Source organism: Coturnix japonica, chromosome 11 (genome assembly GCF_001577835.2).
Source record: "Coturnix japonica isolate 7356 chromosome 11, Coturnix japonica 2.1, whole genome shotgun sequence".
Lineage (NCBI taxonomy): Eukaryota > Metazoa > Chordata > Aves > Galliformes > Phasianidae > Coturnix > Coturnix japonica.
This window is the reverse complement of record NC_029526.1, coordinates 6,244,535-6,266,619: the sequence shown is the minus strand read 5'-3', so window position 1 is coordinate 6,266,619 and position 22,085 is coordinate 6,244,535. Positions and strand designations below refer to the sequence as shown.

Below are 22,085 nucleotides of genomic sequence, written 5' to 3'. Positions count from 1 at the left end.
TAGATTTCTGTTTCTTGTTTCTAAGTGCTGTCATTACATATAAGTGGTATGTCCTTTCTTCCTTATTGTGCTGGTGTGTTTGACACTGTCTACAACAGGGCATAGTCAGGAGGAAAACTATCGTACTTTGAGCTTGGAAGCAAAGCTCAGGGTTCTGTAATTGCTGAATGTGTGTTAAGGTGCTGCTGCAGAGTCGTTGCTTGAGCAAAGCAGAATGTCGTCTTATCCCTGGTTACTGTTCATCAACAAGGGAGTGCTTTAGTCTAAATTTAGGTGACCTCAGTTTAAAACAGGAGAAAATAGAAGTGGATTCAAGTACTTGATAGTGAGTATTTGTATGCAGGAAATTAGACCAGGAACGTAGCCAGGCAATTAAATGTTCATGGAACTTCTGGATTTTGGGGTAATGAAATGCTGATATAGAGAAGCCTTTGTACATATGTGAGCTGTCAACCATAAATTAATCAAGATGTTTTGTTCACTGAATGTTCTTTTTGTACTTAATATTTTTCTATTAGTTGAGTATCTGAAAACTTTTGAACTTGAACTTTGGCACAGATACCTAACTAAAGAACAGTCCTGTTTGGTTTGGAAAATCTGTTCTAAATGTGTGGGTATGGTCCTGTTTTATGTCTTTCTTTAAGAAGTGAGTATTGTAGGAAAGAATTATTGGTCTGTAGAAACCAAAGCTCATATATGAAATACCCGATAATTCACATACATTCAGCTTACTTTACCTTTATCAGCTAGCACTGTTTGTACATGAGTAGAATAGCATCACTATTTTATATATAGTATAACGTTCTAGTTAGCAGTCTAGCAGTTAGTAGAAGCTGTAAGAATTTCTTATTACAGACTACCAGGAGAAAGAGATAAATGTGAATGTAACACTTTATGTAACAAAAAAACCCCACCCAACTGCTTGAATTAATAGACAGGAATTTTGTGGAAATACTGTGTTGCCAGTGTAAAATGAAATAGGTAAATTAGATTAGGATTTGCTGTTGAAATCAGCTTTGAAAAATTTTTAAGAGTAGGCTTTGAATGGAAGACTAATGTTTGGTATGGATCAGCTGTCTTTAAAGAAAGTTGTAGATGCTCTGCTTGGATGCATTGTATGTGATTGTGTCTTCCTGCATTTTAGGACTAGATTTTAGGATCAGTGGAGGTAAGAGGCAACTTCCTAAGCTCTATTAACTCAACTGATGGAATCATTCATCAGTGCACTTGACTAGTCAGGAAACTTCATGGCCATTCATTCATCTGAAATCTTTGTAGTGTTTCAAAATGAAATCAAAAATTGTTCTACTTAAAGGAAGTTCTGCTTTATTTTCAGTACACTGGGGGCGGGGGGGAAGGAAAAGAATATTCAGAATTGCTTTTATGCTCCCTGGCTGCGAAGTGCTCAAATTCAGGATTTTTTTACAGTTAACGACACTGTTCTTGGCTGTGATTCAAGTTACTAAGACAGGTGCATTCATTTTGGTATCGGCAGATGCATTATTTTGACAGCAGTGTGCTAATTCTCTGGAGATGCTAAGGTCCTATTATTTGTAACATGAGAATTATTCATGTCAGTGTAACACTGATAATTCAGTATGGCAGGAAAAGCCTGGTAATGCTTTAAGAGGGGATGAAAACAGGTTGGTACATAAATAGTAGTAAAGAACAATTTCTGGTTGCATGAGTAAAATCGCAGTGAATGGGAAACAGTCAGTGTGGATTTATACCTGGGCAAATAACTCCTGACTGACTAGACAGCTGTTTATGATGGAGAGATTACTGAATGTGTGGACAGAGGGAGAACAGTGACTGTCACTTACCTTGACATTAGCAAGACTTCCAGCAGTTTTGCCCACAACATCCTTCTATGTGAACTGTAATGTTACAGTGTGTTTGGGTGACAACTGATTGCATGCATGATTAGGCTCAGACCACAGTGATCAATGGGTCCTAATCTGTCAGCATGCCTGTAATATACTGAGTGCCAGAATACCACAGGCTGTACAGGAAACAGTCCTGTTGTTGCTATTATCGGTAACCTCAAGGAGATGAGGACATGTACTTGCATCACATTAGCAGATGATGCCAAATTAAGGAGGATCGGTCAATAGGTTTGAGGGTAGGGCTGCCATCCAGAGGCACCTAGGCAGGCTCGAAGCATGGGCCAGCAGGAACCTGAAGAATTCAGCAAGGACAAGTGCAAAGCCCTGAGCTTGGAGAGGAGCAACTTTATGCAAGGATGCAAGCTAAGGACTAGCTGGCTGTGGGCAGCTCTGTTGAAAAGGAGCTGCAGTCCTTGTTAAAACCACAGCAGATGTGAGCCAACAGTGTACTCCAGCAGTCGGGATGGCAAACAGCATCAAGAGTTGTGTTAACAGGAACATAGCCCATAAATCAAGGGATGTGATTATCCCCTTTGCTTGGCAGTCGTTAGGCTGCATCTAGAATAGTGCGCCACAGTTGAGGTTTCTCAGAGCAAACAAGATAGCAAGAGAATATGTGGAAGATTAATTTGGGAGCTTGTTGTTAATACCCTAAATTGTATCAGTCGTAAATAATATTAGTATAAGATGATCCTTTGAAAATTAAATAGTAAGAAAACACTTTGCATTGAGAATACTTACTAAGGTATATATGCAGTCAAATTTCTCTTTACCTCTGTGTGAATTGGCTAGAAATGTTTGTCTCTGCCAGCATGAACTAAATGTGGTAGTGTATTCCTGTTTTGCGAGAACAGAAATTGATAATTTCATGTATGGAGGAAAACAGTGGAGAGAGTTTTATTTTGTCCATTCGGTGAAGAAAAGCAAGCTTTTTCCTTTTTTTTTTTAAATGATTGTGCTATTCGTGTAAGTATACTGATAATGAAAGGAATTGTTACCAACAGTATACAGTACAAAGATAGGTTGAATGTAGATAGGTTAATGTAGATTAAAGTTGCTCACAGTGACCTCAATCTCATAAAGAGGGGTCCTTCACAGGACCTCTTCAGCCTATGGAATCAGTTGCCTGTTAGGCTGTCTGCAGTGGTTGGAGTTATTGCTGGTATTGCGTATTAGAAAGCTTGCGAAGTAGTTAAGAAATTTTAAAAAAATAAAGATAAAATTTAATTTTAAAAAGCTGTTTGATATGTGATATGAATTCTAGTTCACAGTAATCTGAGTTTGGCAGGGTATTGCAAAGCTTCAGTAATATTCATAGCGTCTTTTGTAAATGTAAAGTGAAGTTGACACATCCGAGTAGGGTATTAACAAAATGCTTCAAAGTGAACAACTGCATTAATTTTATGTTAACTCTTGTTAAGGTCTTGGATCCGGAGCAAAACCACAGTTTCACCGATCACTACTTAAATGTAGCCTTTGATCTGTCCCAAGTCCTCTTTATAGCTACAGCCAATACTACAGCAACTATCCCACCTGCTCTGCTCGACAGGATGGAAGTCATTCAGGTTCCAGGTAATGTTGAAGTGTTGTTGTTAAAATGGCTCTTAAACATGTAAAATGCAAGCTCTTAAACAATGTTTTACTTGAAATAAAAAGCATTTCTTTCAGCTTCCTAGGAAGCTAGACTGATAGCCAAAGTCATCAAGAGAGACTATTTGCAGTGCTTCCTTTACAGTCTCTGTCACTTCGTGATAGCATGAGTAGACAACTTACTGAACTACACTGTTTTCTGGAATTACATTTTCTAATTGGGGGGAAGTAATGTAGTAAACTAAGGACTGGATCTTCAGAGAAATACAGGAGGTACAAGTTTGTGGCCTTACCTTCACAGCCTAAGCTGGCAGCCTGCCTTCTACATACAGTAGCTAGTTTTGTTTCTTTAGCACTCATCAAGTTGTGGGAAAACTGGATTCCGCTTTTTGTGCCAAAGACTGTTTATCCTGTTATAGTAAATAATGATTTGATAATATACTGCAGCTATCCCTTTCCTTTTCTAGTGACTGCCCTAGTGATTAAGATAGAACTATCCAGGGTGGCTACCACCATGCAAAGCATCAAAACAACTTTTAGGATCAGTGAAACTGTGACTAGTGCTGTCTTTTTTTTTATGTATGCATACATAAGATGCCCAGTTTTCTAGACATACACAGAATATGTTTAGTGATTGCCCTATCACATTAAGGTCTGTTTAGAGATGTAAAACTTGTGCATCCTGATGCCATGTACCTGAACTGAGAATTTCTTTAATAGGAGGAGTTATTTCTTGGTATGTGTGCCCAGCAGTTTAATAACCTAGAATTTAACTACTGTAAATGTAAATGAGAATGTTTTTCTGATTCTTCTGAAGCCTTACTTTAGGGCCCCGTGTCATTGTTGTTTTTAAGGTGATTATCCTTTAAATTCAGTCAGGTATGAAGTTCTAAGAAGTTTGATATTATAGTCTATATGCAAACAGTTTAGTAAAAATATTCTTTTTCTTTTGAAGGATATACACAAGAAGAAAAAATTGAAATTGCTCACAGACACTTGATTCCTAAACAGCTTGAACAACATGGTCTTACTCCACAGCAGATACAGATTCCACAAGTAACCACTTTAGACATAATTACAAGGTAAATCTGCTATTCGTTGCTTTAAGTTTTCAGTAACTTTTTTTTTTTTCAGGTAACTAGCAAATTTTGAAGTGATGATACTTCATCATGTGATGATATTTCATAAGACGTGGTGTCATTAACGGGTTTGGAATCCCAACAAATAGTAATTTTTGGAATTGCTCTTTCTCTGTTGGGTTCTGCTTCCTAAACTGAACCTTTCTTCCACTTCCTTCCTTTGTTTTCGGTTCTCAGAGCATGGCTCCCAATCAGCTGTGTTGGCACAATTGATGAGGCAGTATAAATAGATAGAAACACTTGATGTTAATATTCCTGCAGTGTTCAGTATGTGCTTCCGCAGCTTTGGCAACAGACAACCTTTTTTTAAAAATTTTTTTTTAAATGAAGTTTTATGTTTATCATCATAGAAAAAAAGGAATCATCAGTTTGTTTCTTCTGATTGACGGACCACATTTGTCTAAAATAGGAATTAGTTAAAAATCAAAAATGCATTTTTGAAATAGCTTGTATTAATTAGAACTACTGTGCTCACTGAACACATTAATCAGAATGTTTTTTTGAACTTGAAACTGACTTGGTTACAATGGAATAAGTGTGTTGGTAATGAATGAAGTATTTTACGACTCAGAACAGGGTTTTGGCATTTAGTGAGTGCTTTTGCCTGGCATTTCTTTTTAATTCATAGATTCCAAGAAAATATTCTCTTTTGGTCAATTTATGTAATTTCAATGATCTGTATTTTGAATTTAAAAATGGGTAGGTCTCTGAAAATAATGCCTTCTATTTTTTTTTTTTCCATGGAAACTACAACTGATACAAAGTACACAATAACATTGTTTGATGGAACAAATTCTCATCTACAGAACTCTGGTTTTTGACATAATCACACAATGTCTGTTTGGCAGCATCTGAACAAGGGCCTGCATGCCATGCTCATAACAATCTGTATCAGTGGATGTGACCTGCTGTTGTCACTGCTGAAATGTGCCACTCCCCACCGAGCTGTGCCCACATGCACTGTTTGGGCTCCATAAACGTTCAGCAATTATCTGTGAATGTCAGTGGTTGCTATTTTTTCTGCATGGAGGAATTTAATGATACACCTTGGTTTCATCCACACTTCCATGTAAGATGCAGTTTTGTCAGACTGGCCCTCTGCTGCACAGCAACAAAATGTGACAGAATATTGGTGGAAAGGTTGAACCTCTGCTGCCATACCACGACCATCTGCATCTGACATCATGAACCAACATAATAAAATAGAAGGCGTTATTTTTGGAGCAGCCATTGTAATATTCCCTTGCACTGTTTTATGCATTTGAGAAGAGCTCATTGTTCTTGGAGCACTGTATAGCATTTCATGAAGGTTTGACTCCAAGTGTTGCTTACGTTTCCTTCCCAATTCGGTAGCTTGTCTTTCTTAATTTTATCAGCAAACGACTATTTTTGGTACTTGTCTATGACAGCCCAAGATCTTACTGCCTTGTATGTTTCATTTGGGTGTATTTTTGAAAAAGTAAATTTGTTTAAATTAAAAGGAAATGTCGCTTATAACCATGTCTACACCAGGTACACTAGAGAGGCAGGAGTCCGCTCTCTGGATCGAAAGCTGGGGGCTATTTGCAGAGCAGTGGCAGTGAAAGTGGCAGAAGGGCAGCACAAAGAAACAAAGCCTGATCGTTCTGAACTGGGTGAAGGAGAAGGTGCGTATCTTTTAAGTGTTTTATTAAAGAGGACTCTTTTAACCTTGCTGGCACTAGTTAGCTGATTTACCAACATTTTCTTCGTTTTTTATGCTTCTTCATAAGGTTTTATTTTCAAAAGCTTTGCAAATAGACTCACATTCTTATTATGCACATTCAAGTAGTGCTGAATTATGGCTTGGGACAAAAATGGAATAATTCCAGCCTGCCAGAGTGGTAACTGAGAAAGATAGTGGATCTGCTTGATATCTCATGTAGGCAGCTCTGATATGTGTGTATTTCATTTTTATTTTTCTTTAATAAAAGGCTTAGCAGTGGCCTTAGTTAGTGTGTTTAAAGAGGTTCTTTAATTGTCCTCTGTGTGTTCTACCAACTCAGAACTCAGTCCGCTTGTTTTATTGTACTCTAAAGTAAGTGACTGCTTGAAGATCATTGAAATTAGAAAGGTCTGGAGGCTCTTTTTTTTTAATGTGTCTTTGACTGCAGCATATCCATCTCCTGAGGGCTATTCATTTAACTGAGTGGTTAGAACAGTATCATAAGAAATGATGCTTCTGGGATCTTTAGTGATAGAGTTTTAGCACTTTCTGTTGATTTGTTTATTTTCTGTCTTGAGGAATAAGAAGGTCAGACTTTTCACTTAGCTCTGAACAGTGGAATTGATAATTTTGTACTTCAAAAGTAGTACAATTTGTATTTGATCCAAGTTAGTTTCTTGGATTTTGTCATCTCCAGTAAGTCTGTTCTTCTCCACATATACAGAAGATAGTGATGTATTTTTCCCAGTGATCCAAAAATCTGTAAGCTTTGTTAGCAGTTGCAACAGTTGAAGGTAGATGAGAAGTGTGAAAGGACTGAATCTGTAGCTGAGCTTATAAAATGTGGCTGTTTTTAAGAACTGGAGTCCTCTGGGCTGGGGAAGACCTTAAGGGTCGTCAAGGCCAACCATTAACCTGACCCTTAGTGCCATATTAGTCACAATAAAACCTAGCAGAGTATTGGGTTATTTGCCTGTTTTGTAAATATTGCAGTGAATCTGGTTGATACTTTAGGACAGGAAGTAATTGCTCATGTTTGTGCCTGAAGATACCAGAAAGCAAAAACAGCTGCATGGCTGCTTACTTATACTAAAGACATGAATTACTAACCAGACCTATCAGTTTGATGTTGCGGAAGATTCTACAAGTAAGAAAATACCAAAAAGCTTTATGGGCTTTTCCCATAGCAAGAATAGTTCTCTGCTCGTTTAGAGGAGGACAGTTAAGGAGACTTGTCAGCTGCCTTATTTTATTGGAAAAGATGACAAGTCTGAGTGGTTACCCCTGTCAGAGTAAAATCAAGGGCAGGAAGTAGAACTGTACAACAGTTTTGTTAATTCCAAGAGCATTTGAAGAAGAATCTTACCTTAGAACTTAACTCTTTTTCTTGCCTTTTCCCCCAAACTTGGTATTCTATTTCTAAAAATTTACACTTCTTTTATGTTGTTGAGTTTTCTAAGATGATCAGGGTGTCTGTAGAAGGTGCTTGTAATAACAGAAGTTTGCATTTGGTCCACAAATTAGTGTTTGGTTAAGTAGATACAGCTGTTTTCTCTGAAGGCTTAAGGAGGGTAATCTTTCACAGTAACAATGGCTATACATGTGGGAATGACGATGCAGTTTTTGTCCCTTCTTCATGCATATTTATTAATGCTTTCCTTTTCTATTTATATGCTCTTCTTTTTGCTGAATTTTTATGAAGTCAGATTCTGTGTTTGTTGGCACTCCTGTGATACTTGTACTGGTTCCTGAACAAGGATGCTGAGCCTTTAGGCTGCGGCAGCGATGTCCACTGGCAGCAGGCAGGATCAGTTTGTCTCAGCCTCTGCCACTGTTGTGATTTTGACCTGAGTCATATTTGTGAATATGACTTGTGAATTTGTTTGTACTGAATGACAGCAAAATATGTTTAAAAGATCTAATACGATTACTGAATAGAAAACCTATTATCATCCTGCTCTTTAGTTCTTCCAATAAAATAGAGGGAAAGTATCTTCAGAGCACAACTGATATTGTAAGAGGAGCCATTTTAGTATTAAAGCAGAGCATGAAAAGGAACTGCAGTAGATATTTTGATCCAGTGAGAGAGGCATTTGCAGTTGTTAAAATTAGCACTGTGCTTGCAACTTAGGAGAGGTATTTACACTGTTAAATTTAGTATGGGACTTGCAACTTACCACAGTTAAGCAAAAACAGCAAGCTCAGAGCTCCAAAAGAGGGCAAAATGTGAGCGCTTATGGTTGACGTCCATGATTTGGAACAGGCTCAAAAGAAATGAGCTGTAGTTATCTTTGTGCTTCTGAAGTTGAAATTATCCATAAGAAAAAGCTGTGTCAATAAAACAAAGTCCATGGGAGAATTAGACCTATAGTTAAACCGCGGTATTACAAAAACACATAGAGAATGGTGTGGTCAACAAAATGTTTCTAATTTTCTGCTAATGATGTGCCCATGTCCAGTTGTAATTTTAGCAGAACATGTCACCTATTGGGAGTGTATAAGAATGGGATGCTCCTTCAGAAACAGCAACAAGAAAAGTTTTGTTGGACATTCACTCAGTATAGAAACAGCCAAATATTAAAAACAAAACCTGGGAATAATCCCCAAACTCTCAATACTTGCAAGTTGATGCAAACAATGGGAATTATAGGCTAAATTTCTTAATTTTTTTCTTTGATTATATTGGATCTTTTTTTTTTTTCCTGTTCTTGAGTGGACATTATATTGATTAAATCAGATCATTAACTTAAGTGGAGCAAGTGTTTCCAAGTCTTTGTAGACACGTAGCTTTTGACGCTGTTTGGTAGTAGGCTCTAGAAGTGCAGGATGGCTGCTGTGGCTCAGTTAATGCAAGGAGATACGCTGTCACTTTCCCACACTAAGTGTCTGAAATACACAGGCAGCTTTGTATCACCTTCCTCACTCCTTTGACTCCTGGGCTTTATGACGAAGTTGGCAAGTGGAGGGCTGTTGGTTTGCGTCAGTCATTGGATTTGTAGGGTAAGCTTCAGCAAAAGCAAATGGAGTCATCTTTCAGACCTCTCCAGAGAGGTCTTGTGTACAGTAACATCATCCTTGTATACAGTGACACACACTACCTGCTATTTTACTGAAACTCTATCTGAGGTTTATGAGGTGCTCCTCTAGTCTTTGACGCTAGAAGAAATTCTAAGACTGACAAAAACATGAGACTTTCCTATTTTAGAGCAGCTGCCTCAAGAGTACAATGCAGCAGCCGAGTCCTAAGGCGTCTTATTGTGATGTGGTAGTTGAAACCCAGGTTGAAAATATGTCTTTTAACTTCTTCTGTGATTCATGGTTGTTCCTCCATAATAGGTGGGAACATGTATATGTCGTCATTAATGAAAATCTTAATTGTGTCTCTATAGATTCTTCACAGTCGTCTCTTCAGTAAAGATGATGAAATCATATTTGCAGATGCATACATAGAACTAAGTGGAAAAAGAACAAGCAGAAATGGGAAACTGTGTTGGTTAGGTAGTAAAACCTTTTAAGTTCAGTTTTGTTTTATAATTTGAAATGCCATATCAAATAGCTTGGGTTTTGGGGTAGTACAAATGAAATCTGAGTTGCAGGAATAGCATACGGGGTTATGTTTCCTAGACTTGCTAGTGTTTATGTATTTAAATTTATTGTGTACAGAAATAGTAGTTCAACAAAAATAGAGACAAGCCGGAACAACAGGAGGGCCTTCTGATTAAGGCTGTGTTTACAGTAAAGGAATAGGATTTATGCATTGAGCAGTGAGTTGTTCTACAGTGAATGATCAGTGGCTGTTGGATAATAAGTGTTAGATTTGAATGCTGCATGAAAGCTGAGTTAATATTTTAATAGTGATACTGATGTAGAATGTTTGCCTTGGTACTGTATGGATGCATTAGTGAGAACTACGTTGTAACAAAATTAACAGTAAGAAAGCTCTTCTTACACGTCGGGATTAATAAAAGAGTGGTTTGTATCTCATGAAATGAGGTATTTTCTCTTCACTTGTACTGAATGCAGCACAGAGCACCTCTTAATGTTATGCTAAATAGATCAGATCATCGATTGGTGTTTTTCCATGGCTGTTTGAAGTTCTGTAACATCAGTTATTGTACATGTATTAATATGCAAAGGAAGATTTTCTTCTTTGAATGGGAAAAAAAAAATCAAAGAAAGGAAGCAACTGTAGACAGTTTCCCAAGATGTGCTGCAGAAGCTTTGGAGCTCAGTGCCTGAGTAATGAGGATTGTTGCTTAAAATGTGCCTTGATTTTGTATGATTGGGGTGGGCTGAAGCATCTTCAGGACATGTATTTGCACAATGCTTAATGACAGCCTCGGGGCAGGGAGGCATTGCAGTAGAACTCTGCTACAAAACCTTAGAAACATCTGGGCTGTTGAACTATTTTTCATTTCTCTGATAAATGTTTCACTAAAATATTGCTCGAGGCTCTCAAGAAAATAGCAGTGAGTCCCTTGCATCTGGCTCACATTTGATGGGAAGTCACTCCCTGCTTGCATTCTCCTTCTGTGTGCAGTTATTTAAGTACATGTCAGTGTAGCCCTAATTCAAACGATGTTTGAAACAATTCTGATATTTTGATGCTTATACAGTCTTCATTACAGTTCCATTTTGTGCATAAAATAAATGTTATAGAAAACCAAAATTTTACCACGAAGGAAACAAAAATCAGCAACAGGATCATGCTTAAAATGGAGGAAGGAAAGAACATGCTTTTGAATCTGTAACTATTTCTGTAATTGTCTGGTCCCTTCTTGATGACCCTTGAGTATGTTGTATTCGAAACTGTCAGGCCAATTGGATTTTATAGCCCTTCCTGGAGTGTGCGTCTGACCTGTAGATATAACTGAAAACAGCAAATCATCCAATGTTTGGAGTTTGTTTTGCAGCTTGTGTCTGTTGTTAAGACACCTTAGAAATATCTAATTCAACAAAACAGCAGAGCCATGTTACAGGATAGTATTTCAAGATAGATAGAAGCCTCAGGTGAAGGTAGTTGTAGTGAAACTGTTTGGAGGCAGTATATGCTGGGTGGCTAACTGTGTATTGAAAACTGATCTTGTGAATTAAGATTTACATGAAGTGAAGCCATAGTATAGAGACAAAAATCAAAGTGGAAAGTATAGTGTGAGAACATTGCTACCTAATGCTGCTATTTGGCCTACTTAAAAATGTATTTGAGCAGGTGAGTTGTACAGCTGTCAGTGGTCTAGATTAAATATTATCCTCATTGAACTGTTAGGACAAGTTTAGCCTAAGTAATTAAAATTTGATACTGTATTACCTTTAACTTGTCAAGAATTTTGTGAAAGATAACTTTAAGCTTTTTCTCATGAGCTTTTCAGGTAAGTCCTCTTGATTCCTTTAATTCCTCTGTCAAAGACTGTTACAAATCCTAAATTAGATTTCCTTCTCTCAGACTGCAGAGAACATGTCACAGAAGACGCAAAATCAGAATCCATCAGTGACGCGGCTGACCTGGCTCTGCCTCCTGAAATGCCAATTTTAATTGATTTCCATGCTTTAAAAGACATCCTGGGGCCACCCATGTATGAAATGGAGGTAACGTCCTCATTCATTTCTGTTTGACTGTTGTTCTGTCTGTTTTCACTGGTTATCTCTTCTACTGCTGTTGGCTGAATTTATATAATATTAACTTTTTAATACGTGTATTAGAAACAGGACTGTTTCTTTGTGTTCCACCAAACATTTTTTCATATTTATGAAAATATATTTATGAACATATTTAATTCCAAGTACATAAATAACATAATGGCAGGACTTCCCATTAGCAAGGATGCCTCCCTGCAGCGCTGCTTAAGAATGTGGTGGCATTTTTTCAGTTCATAACAACTTTGCTTTTGTTTGTGGGATGTTTTGTGGTCCTGGGAAATAAGCCAAAATGTAACCCAGGATTCCTGTCTCTGTAGCAGCTGTGCTAAGGACCGTCCAACCTACCTCCTTAATGCCTATCAGTGTTTTTGGGTATTGAAACCACGTTACTTTAGGCTAGATGTTCTCAAACTTTCTTCATGTTCATGGAACTCTTATCTATTACAAATAATTTTAGGATCTTTCAGTCACCTCCAGCTTCCCAGTGACTGCATTGTTCCTCAGCTGGCATATTACAGAATTCTTCCCCAGCCATGTTTTGTTGTGTTTTATGGAAAAGGCCATTCATGAAATTATTTACTTAAGGATTCTCCTTTCACTATTTACATTTCAATTATTCTCTGCTTTACTTTTTTACCTTCTGAGGACTTAGAAGTGGAAATTAGGGGGAGTTCTGGTCACTCGTTAATTCTTTCGACTGGGAACAGAATTAATTCAAATAAATGTGAATTTAACACACTTCTTATAAAAAAAAGAGTTGGTAGGCCCAGAAGCACACAACTTTCTTTCAGGAAATCCTGGGTTACATGACTAGTTTTCCAAGTGCTGACTAGTGTTGAACTCACCCCGGCACCATTTGTTTATATGGGATAGTGCAGCTGAGCTGGCAAATTTCTGCTATTTTGTTCTCTTTCTGCAGGAGTAAGTTGTACAAGTAGCATTTCTCAAGTGTGCTTCTTACCTCTCTGAATATGCAAATATGTGAGTGCTGGAGATTCTTCTTGCATGTAGAGTTGCCATGAACGTGCTTAGAGGCATTTCATGCCAGCCTGTTTAAGCTGAAGTAAGACCTGATTGAGGGTTTTGCCTTCAGTATCAGAGGTTTTTTTAAATGATTCCATATTTAGTAGGCAAATTAAGCAGTGCTTAAATAGAACTGGGAGAATTCACACAGCATCAATTCCCTAAGCAGTTCATGATTAATTTTCATTTACTATTTACTGCATGTAATAATGAGGATATATTTTTCCATACACATGCCTTTGCTCAGTGTAAATTGTTTGCATAGCCAGATAATTCCTGTGTTAGTGGATTTTCCCAACTAATCCATAATTCCCTTGAATTTTTTCATGCGGCCTTAAGATTCTTTCTGATCAGCGTAGCTCCCATGTTGGTGGTGGGCATCTTAGATTGACTGCCGTTGTTTTTCCAGGTGCACTGTCCGCAGCATGCCTTTCTTTCTGCACAGAGCTTTTAAAGCTTCACTTCTGACCCTGTTTTGGCATTTATGGTTAGCTGAAATAAAGATACAGTGGAGGCAGTCCCCGTGTCAGTACTTGGATGAGGCTGAGCAAACAGAACAGAAAACATGATGTGACTTCATGGAGCTGTTGTCCTTCAGGGGATACAGTAAAATGAATGACTCGTCTTTTACCTTTTCAACATTTTGTGTATTTTCTGCAGAGGTCTCCCAGCAGAAAGGCATGACAGATTACTCAGCTCATACTTGTAGACTTAGTTCATTTATCACAAATAAATAATTGTATGTGTCACCCTACAGAACAAATGTTGAAATAAATCATGTGCTAAGGCTTTGGAAAAATGATCCTGACAACAAACGAAAGTGTAAGAGACTTAATGAAACATTTCAGCACAGCGTGCATTTGGAGGAAGGGGTTGTGATATATCCTGTATTTTTGTAGTGCAGTTTCTCTTTTGCCTTGGAATTTAGCTTTGTTTTGTTATTGTTCTGTTGTCTTTTAAGCACGTGTGTGTTTGTAACTCAGCTTTTATTTATTTATTTATTTATTAATATTAATCTCTTTTTGGCTGATAAGCAAAGGCAGCAGCTATAGAGTGAAGTTGTTCACTACTGCTGAGTAAAGGAACCTGCTTTCTAATTGTGAAAAAAGAAACTGAGCATCAAGAATTTTATAGCTATTGTGATGTTTTGTGATTGTAATTTTATGATGGGACGTGTTTCAGACTAATACTGGAATGTTAATATCTGGCTTCTGTTAGGAGTGTTTTCATTCTGAGGATCGCATGGAAAGCTGTATTGTTTGTTTAGCTGAGCTGGTGCTGTTGTTTGCCTTGAAACAAAACAAAATACAAAACAAATTCAGGCCTGGGTTCTACTTTGTGACTTTGTTTCTATTGGGCCTGCAGGGAGAGGTTTCAGTAGGAGACTACAGTGGTTAATACTGTCCTAGAAGCTCACAAATCCAAGTGTTTGCAATACAGATATGTCAGAACAGAGCCATATATTATAGCTTTCTGCCTCCAGATCATTAAGGTGCATTTTAATACAGGTGCCTTTCACTGAGGGAACTCCCATAGGTAGGCAGTCTTCCCACAGTCATCATCATCCTAAAGAGGTTTCTGTACAGATTTCTGTGATCTTATAGAGGACCCGATGCTTAAGAGAAGTCAGCACTGTAATGAGTTCTGCGTTTTTGGTGTCTGTACAACTTCTGATTGGTTTACCCTCTGCTGACTCCTGGAAGGAAGCAAACAATGAAAGCATTTAAACTATGGGAAGTTGTACAGTGCAGGATGAATTCATGCTAGAGGGGAAAAAAACATTCTGTTGCTCTGGAGTATTATAAAACAGGACGTTGAATGTTCTCAGAAGGAACAAAGGTAGTTTGAGAAGTTTTAATGTGGATTTCAGAGTTGTTATACTTTTATTATGGTTCCGCTGTGATGCTCAGTTTGCTGGTTCTTTACCCAATAAATTAAACAGTTCTTGAAATTTTCACAGCAGCTTAATGAAGAATTCTTCCATTTCAGAAATGAATCAAATTAACTTTCAATTCTGCATTTCAGTAGCAGACTAAAATATTTTTAAATGGGCCTATTGCTTTGCTTTACAAAGGCATGCTTGTCTTTTGCTGTGCTCACAGCCTGACGTTAGAAACTTATCTGGTTTCTTTTCTGCCTTGTAAAGTAGTTCAGAACATGCAGAAGTGCTGTATGGTCTTTCATAGGAGCTTCTTCAACTTACTGGAGCTCAGGACAAGAACTTTCTATATATTCTAAAAGTCTTTCACATAATGGGAAAAAACCCCACAGAACTGGGACACTCATGGAAAACATCCTGCCTCCCTTTCCTTCTACTCAACACAAGAGTCCGGGATTCAGACCCTCCTTCTCTCATCAGTATCTGGGCAGTTTTAGATAAGCAGATCATAGCCCTGCATGGGGCAGAGAGCTTGCTGACTACTAGAAATCACTAATGGAGGCAGTCAGGTTCCCTATCCTCCTTCACATCTAAACTGCGTGCTCAAGTATTTCAGACTGCATGAATCACTGTGCTGACAGCTTCAGGTAATGTTTAGGCTCAAAATTGGCTTTTTCACCTAAGAAACAAGAGTCAGGATAAATACAACTCAATCCATCTGCTGGAGTTGTGCAGCAGTCAGTCAGTATTGACCAAATACTTAAGAGTCCTGTGAAAAGAAAGAATCTCACTGAACCATTGGAAGCGGGGAAGGTTTTGAGAGCAGTTTGCCGAGATGTTTGCCATTACCTCGAGGGAAGGAGCCGCACATGGATACGATTGCTGTAATTACCATTTACATGTAAGCAGTATTACTGCTGCATTGAAAATAAAAGAGATCAGCCTTAATCTTTCTGTTGTACTCAGTGCAGTTGTTTTGAAGGCAACTCTCAAATTGTTTTTGCTATAGTTTTGGTACAGCTGTTTCTTTCATTGTTTGCTGTGTTTCTTTCAGGTGTCAGAACGCTTAAGCCAGCCAGGAGTAGCCATAGGCCTGGCTTGGACTCCGCTGGGAGGAGAGATCATGTTTGTGGAAGCCAGCCGCATGGACGGGGAAGGCCAGCTCACTTTGACTGGTCAGCTGGGAGATGTCATGAAGGAGTCAGCACATCTTGCAATCAGCTGGTTGCGCAGCAATGCAAAGAGATACCAGCTCACTAATGGTAGGTTGGGGAAAATGACAAAGACCGCACGAGCGGATTGCATCATGGATTCTGACCTCTTGCTGAATGGATGCACATTTAGAAAGCATTAATATTGCATGGAAATTAAATGTCCTAATGCTTGATGTTCCAGTAATTCAATAGAAGGAAGCTTTGCTAAATAACAGTGGAAGTTAATATACTTGTTACAGAAGTGCATCGTATTGTCTTAACAGAGAAAGGGCTTTCCAGCAATCAATGCCATATGGAAGTTGAAATCAGCCTTAGAGATCCCTGTTGGCTCTTCTGCTGATTTCAAAACACAGCCTCATTCATTTTTACACGCAGCCTTTCCAGCAGTAGTTTTGTTACGTGGATATAGGTATTCAAGGCTGTAGTTTTCCTCTAAATCTAGGCTAAGGTTTCTGCTAAAAGTAGTTTCTTATTGTCTGCTTTTATGCTTTGAGAATATCGAACTGAAATAGGACTTCATCCAAATAACTTGCTCTTGTTTTAACCTCCAAAGACTGCTGTGTAGTCTGATCATCAGCTGATTAGCCGAATAATAGCTAAATAATTTTCTGGCAGCTGTCAGCCATCTGTCCTTATTTACAAAAGTTTGAATAGCTTTAAAAAAGAACTAAATAGAATGGGTGTGTGAAATGCTGCTGGCATTAACAGTGTAAACTTGAGAGGTAAACATAACGTACAGTTAGGTCTTGTAGGTGAAGTAAGTTGAAAAGATGTAAATGGGAATGTACATTAATATATTGATTACTGCTGCTCTTTTAAGAGTGATGCTCTTGTGGTATGTTCACTGAAATCTCACATTTATAGTTTAGGATCTACAACTAAAAATTGTATGCAGGAATTCTTTGGTCTTTACATTAATCCCTACTCTGAATTCCTCAATGAATGCAAATATTGAGCTGACGAGTTACCTTGTTATGATTTTGTGTTTTGATGTAGGAAAGCTTGTGGGATTTTCTCCCTTCTGCACCAAACCGAAGCAATACACTGCACTGCTCTTACAACACACTTTGAAAAAGAAAAAAAAAAACTGCTAAGACTTGTAGTTCTCCAGTGGCCTCTTAGAAGAAAGACTGGGAACAAAATGGGTTTAGATTTTTCACATTCAAACCATTCTTTTTTTTCCTTAAAGCTTCTGGAAGTTTTGATCTCCTTGACAACACTGACATCCATCTGCACTTCCCAGCTGGAGCTGTCACAAAAGACGGACCATCTGCTGGCGTTACCATAGTAACCTGCCTTGCTTCCCTCTTCAGTGGGCGGCTGGTGTGCTCAGATGTAGCCATGACAGGAGAAATTACACTGAGAGGCCTTGTTCTTCCAGTAAGTATTGTTTGGAAAAGAGCTACGTTGCATTAATTCTCCATATTCTAGGTATAAAGTCTGTTGTTAACCACTTTCAAAAGCAGTCTTGCTGGATCATCCCTTTGCAGCAGTCTAGTCCAGCTGAAAGAGGCTTATTGAAGACAGCCTGGGTTAGTACTGTACGCTTGTGTGCCTGCTTTGCATTTACTGTTACAAATGGCCTTGATGCAGCTTTCAGGAAGCACACGTTATTGATATGCCTAGTTAGAACAGAACCCTGGAAATCCCAAAATTCAAGATAGTTCCAAGATACATATATTGCAGTTTCTAAAAATGCTTCCTCGATACTATTATTACAAGATTATCTTCAGTTGCAGTGAAAAGCTGTTTGAATTCTCACAGTAATTTCATATGGATTATTCTTGAAATTCTCTCTATACATGTAGATGTTTGGACTCTTCTTAAATGCTGCTCCTTATATAGAGTTCAGCTGAATGTTGTTCCTATAAACCTTCTTCAGAGCGTGAGGGCAGAAGGGAAATGTTCAAAGATATACAGTGTTAGTTTTGTGTATCACATGGAGACTGGTATAATTAATTAAAGCAGGTAAGAGTTTTCATCTCATACCATATGATGGACAAAGGAAGGATGAGTATTTTGTTTCATGCAGTAGAGAGCAAAGCATAGATAACATCAGTAAAGTATGTTTCAGAGATCCTAGGAGAGGATCACTGACATAGCACTCTGGCAGCAGTTACACTGACAAGATTGCTGCTGTTCAAGGCTCTGGTGATAATTAAACAACTGCATTAACTCTGCTACAGTGCCCCTCTGCTTAGTGTTTCAAATAAATTGTTTTTATCGCACCAGTGACTACATTTTGCCTGTGGTTTAAGGCAGGTAAAGAAATATCTGTAAATACTTACTTTTTTTTAATCAATGCCTTACTGTCTAAGGGTTGTTTGGAATCTATTAGTAATTTTAATTTTACTTCATCTGCTACATCTACCGCCTGAAAGAAAGCAATGTGGGAAGTAATAAGTAGCATTGCCCTGCCTAAACTGATGGTCTAGAGTATTTCTGGTTCTCCATTATCTTGTTTTGCAGAAGCCTCTTGTCATGTTACAATGCAAGGCCTTCCTTTCCTCTAAAGCAACACAAAGCTATGAGTTTCTTCTGTAAGATGGTCTTAAGATAGGATTTGAAAAAAGTTCAAGGGGAAGAAGCTACGGCTATGAATAAAGGAGAAGCTGATTTTAAAACACTCTCATTGTGTGCCATTACAAACAGATACAGGTAGCTTGCTGAAGTGATGCCTATTTTTCTAGAACAAAGACATCCTTGCAATTTTGAGGCTTCTTTTGTTCAAATCAGGTTTGGGTATGATTGGAAGACCTTCCTCCCTAGACCTAAGAGTTTGAAATTGTTCTGTCATAAGAAAAAACTGTTAGGAGCAACTTGCATTAGAAAAAGTATGTGTGTTCCTGGGTTAAAAAACTCTGGGTTCTTCTTCTGTTATCTGTAACAAAGCATGATGGAGCACATTATACTTGGAACTGGGTCCCTTCCAACCTAAACCATCCCTTGGTAAGCATATAGCAAGCTAACAATACTGTTGCATTCTTAATTACTTTACTAAATCACTGGGGGAGGGCGATCCTCATTAAAATTTAACTCCTGGTGTGATTTCCAGATTTGTTACACTTATTACTTTATGAGCTTAGTGTCAGAGTTTTTTTCTTGGACGTAAGTTTCTTTTCCTTATTAGGTTGGAGGAATTAAAGACAAAGTGCTGGCAGCGCACCGAGCTGGACTGAAGAGAATTATCATTCCTCAAAGAAATGAAAAAGATCTTGAAGAAATCGCACTGAATGTACGGCAAGATCTGACTTTCGTTATGGCAAGCTGTCTGGATGAAGTTCTTAATGCTGCTTTTGATGGAGGATTTTCAGTTAAGCCCAGAGTTGAGCGTTTGAATAGTAAACTTTAAGTAGACAGGCTGAGATTACTTCTATATCGAATTTTAATAGAGAATAGTAACTATCAACTAGATACATATATCAAGCATAAATATGAGCTAAGACTGACAGTTTAGATTTGCGTGCAAATGCAATCAAAATAAAAGTATCGCTTTAGCAGTTAACAACCCAAAACCGCATTTGCTGGATATGCTGCCTTTTACTACTACCAGCAAGGAGTCTTGAAAAGAAGACTTATTTCCTGACAGATTCAAGCATGAGTAACCTAATGCTATTGAGAAACAGTTCCTTACCTTACCTGGTAGGTAGTTACATCAGTGTCAACAGCTGATGACATCTGTAAAGCAGACAAGCCCACAGCCAGGGAATCATATGCAGTTTGTGTGGTCAGAGAACACAAACTGCAGCAAATGCAGCACAGAACAGCAAGAGGAGGTAATAATGGGGATGTTAACCAAAAGCAAACTGATTTGGGGCACGGGTGCTTTCTTTTTAGGAAATAACGTTCAGGCAATCTGCTAAGGAGTGGTGGCATCAGGAGAAACAGGAGTTTGGAAGTTTTAAGGAAATGCGTAGAGGATTTAAGGATAACAGAAACAGTAGTTCTCACTTTTGTCAAGGAAAGGTAATGCACTGAAGTTCATGTGTGCAGAGTTGTACTTACAGCACTGGAAGTAGGTGGCAGATACCGGGAAGACTTATAGAAAAAACAGTCTGGTAACATTTGGGAGGGGAGGGAAAGGGACCCCTTAATTCTTATGTGATACAAAACTAGGAGCACTGCTGATTCTGGGATACTTCTGTGTAGAGTTTAGACTCTAAGTACTACATACATTTAAACAACACCAATAAAACTACTGGACAATTAAATTTGATTAAGTAGTGCACACTAATAATGTAAGGTTGGAGGAAGTGTTTCAGATAGAAATTTAATTTTATGGAATCTACAGTTCTTGAGTTTCTTGTTGCTTTGTATGAGGGTAAGCCATGAGAGAGAGAAAACCTCATCTCTGCTATTCTGTTCTTGCTCGTTAATTTTGAAACAACTAAAGTGTCCTTATGAAAATTAAATTGTATCAGTGACAGAAGCCTATAAATCAAAATGAATTGTTTGTTTGGCTTTAATTGCCATTGATAAAGCTGATTTACCTGGAATATAACAGTAGTTATATTAATACATTCAGTGGGTGTTTTTTCACTAGATTATAAAAACGTTCACAGAAGACTTAATTTAATAAAATGATTTAAAAAAAAAACCAGCACTTTTTGCTTTACTTTTTTAAGAATTACACACTTTAGTTATTCATGACCCGCATTCCACAGTTAAGAGACAACTACAGTCTCCATTTTTCTGCCTTAAAAATTTCTTGAACGCAATCAGTGTGAAATGACAATCAGCAAAACAGCAGAAAGGAATGATAACTTATATGCTGCTTTGCCTCTAATAGAGACTAGTAAGGGGAAAATAATATTTTCTTCATTCAACTTAATGCAGATCAAACGACAGTCCTGCACTGCTTAGCACCAGCATGAGAACAGACATGCCTGGAATTCCTGTGCAGTCTGCTTATACAGGTAGAAGTGCATTTTTTTTTTTGAAAGATAGCAAATACTGTTTTGTTTTGTTTTTTAATAATAAGCTTTTACAGCAACTTCAGAAGAACAAGGAATTGCTCTGAGGATAAGCAGTGCGTTTCTTCCACACGACTCCAACTCATGTCTTGTCCACATGGACTTTACCTGAAAGGTGAGAGCTTTAATGCCACTCTTGAAGATCTTTAGTCTTAAGAGTTTACTTACAGGTTTTCAGAGCTGACTTAATTGTGTTACTTTGAAAGTATTGTCGATTTTAACAGTTATTATAGTTAAATGTCTTTGGCTTTTTCTGAGCATTCTTGAGCATAACTATGTGCAGCAGCAAGCCAAAATAAGAGATCTTTTAAAGTAATTTCAGTACACTAGAGGCTATCCTGCATTGCAGCTGAGAGTTAAACAGACCTGGTGATAAAGATGTGTGTGTCTTGAGACTGTATCATAAAATAATGACATTTATGCAAAGCTAAAAAGCAGCTCCTTTCCTCTGCCCACAGTCCACACTGTAAATTGCTACAGATAAAACTGTCTCACTAATGCAATTCATGCTTTTAATCACAGTAGCTTTGAAAACATACTGGATAATACAGTGGCATAGGTAGCAATACAAAACAGTTAATCTGCTTAATCTGTTTCAATTTTAAAGCAATACTGCAAGCGCAAACTAATGAGAAATATCAAAACAGAAGCCAAATATTAACATCCGTACTTGGCAAATATTTTCCTTTTAAGGCTTTTTTTTTCCCCCCCAAAGGCAATGAGAAACAACAGAGGTAGTACTAGGGGACAAATGCAAGATCTACTGCATTTCATTTAATCAAGACAAAATGTGAGTACTCTTTCTCAAGACAGCAAAGTACTTTCTAAAATAAACAGCTAATGCTAAAACATGGCTAGGATTTAATACACCATTTATTTTAGATAAGGTAGTAAACTGTACAGATTTTTACTATGTTTTTATTTTTCGTATATAACAGAGCATGGTTTAATTACCAGATCCTCAAACTACTAAGAGGAAAGACCCACGGACTTAAGCTTCCACTACTTTTGAGGATCTGGGCCTAAGTATAACTTAACTTGTTTCATCATTCCATCTGAT

General features: G+C 37.8%; 2 protein-coding genes across 5 annotated transcripts in view; both read left to right on the top strand.

Annotated features, from left to right (window-relative positions):
* Positions 1–20,636, top strand: part of LONP2 (lon peptidase 2, peroxisomal) — a 90,105-nt gene extending 69,469 nt beyond the window's left edge. For all 4 annotated transcript variants that reach the window (XM_015873912.2, XM_015873911.2, XM_015873913.2 and 1 more), the window contains 7 exons: positions 3,308–3,458; positions 4,432–4,558; positions 6,128–6,261; positions 11,743–11,885; positions 15,893–16,100; positions 17,242–17,432; positions 19,183–20,636. In XM_015873912.2, the coding sequence (XP_015729398.1) occupies positions 3,308–3,458; positions 4,432–4,558; positions 6,128–6,261; positions 11,743–11,885; positions 15,893–16,100; positions 17,242–17,432; positions 19,183–19,404 (1,176 nt within the window). In that variant the 3' untranslated portion in view covers positions 19,405–20,636. The remainder of the gene's footprint in view (positions 1–3,307; positions 3,459–4,431; positions 4,559–6,127; positions 6,262–11,742; positions 11,886–15,892; positions 16,101–17,241; positions 17,433–19,182) is intronic.
* Positions 20,637–21,741: 1,105 nt separating this feature from the next.
* The window catches only part of LOC107319238 (translation initiation factor IF-2-like), a 65,605-nt gene continuing 65,261 nt past the window's right edge, over positions 21,742–22,085 (top strand). Inside the window, exon 1 of the transcript XR_004308612.1 lies at positions 21,742–21,815. The gene's annotated coding sequence lies outside the window, so the exon portion shown is untranslated. The remainder of the gene's footprint in view (positions 21,816–22,085) is intronic.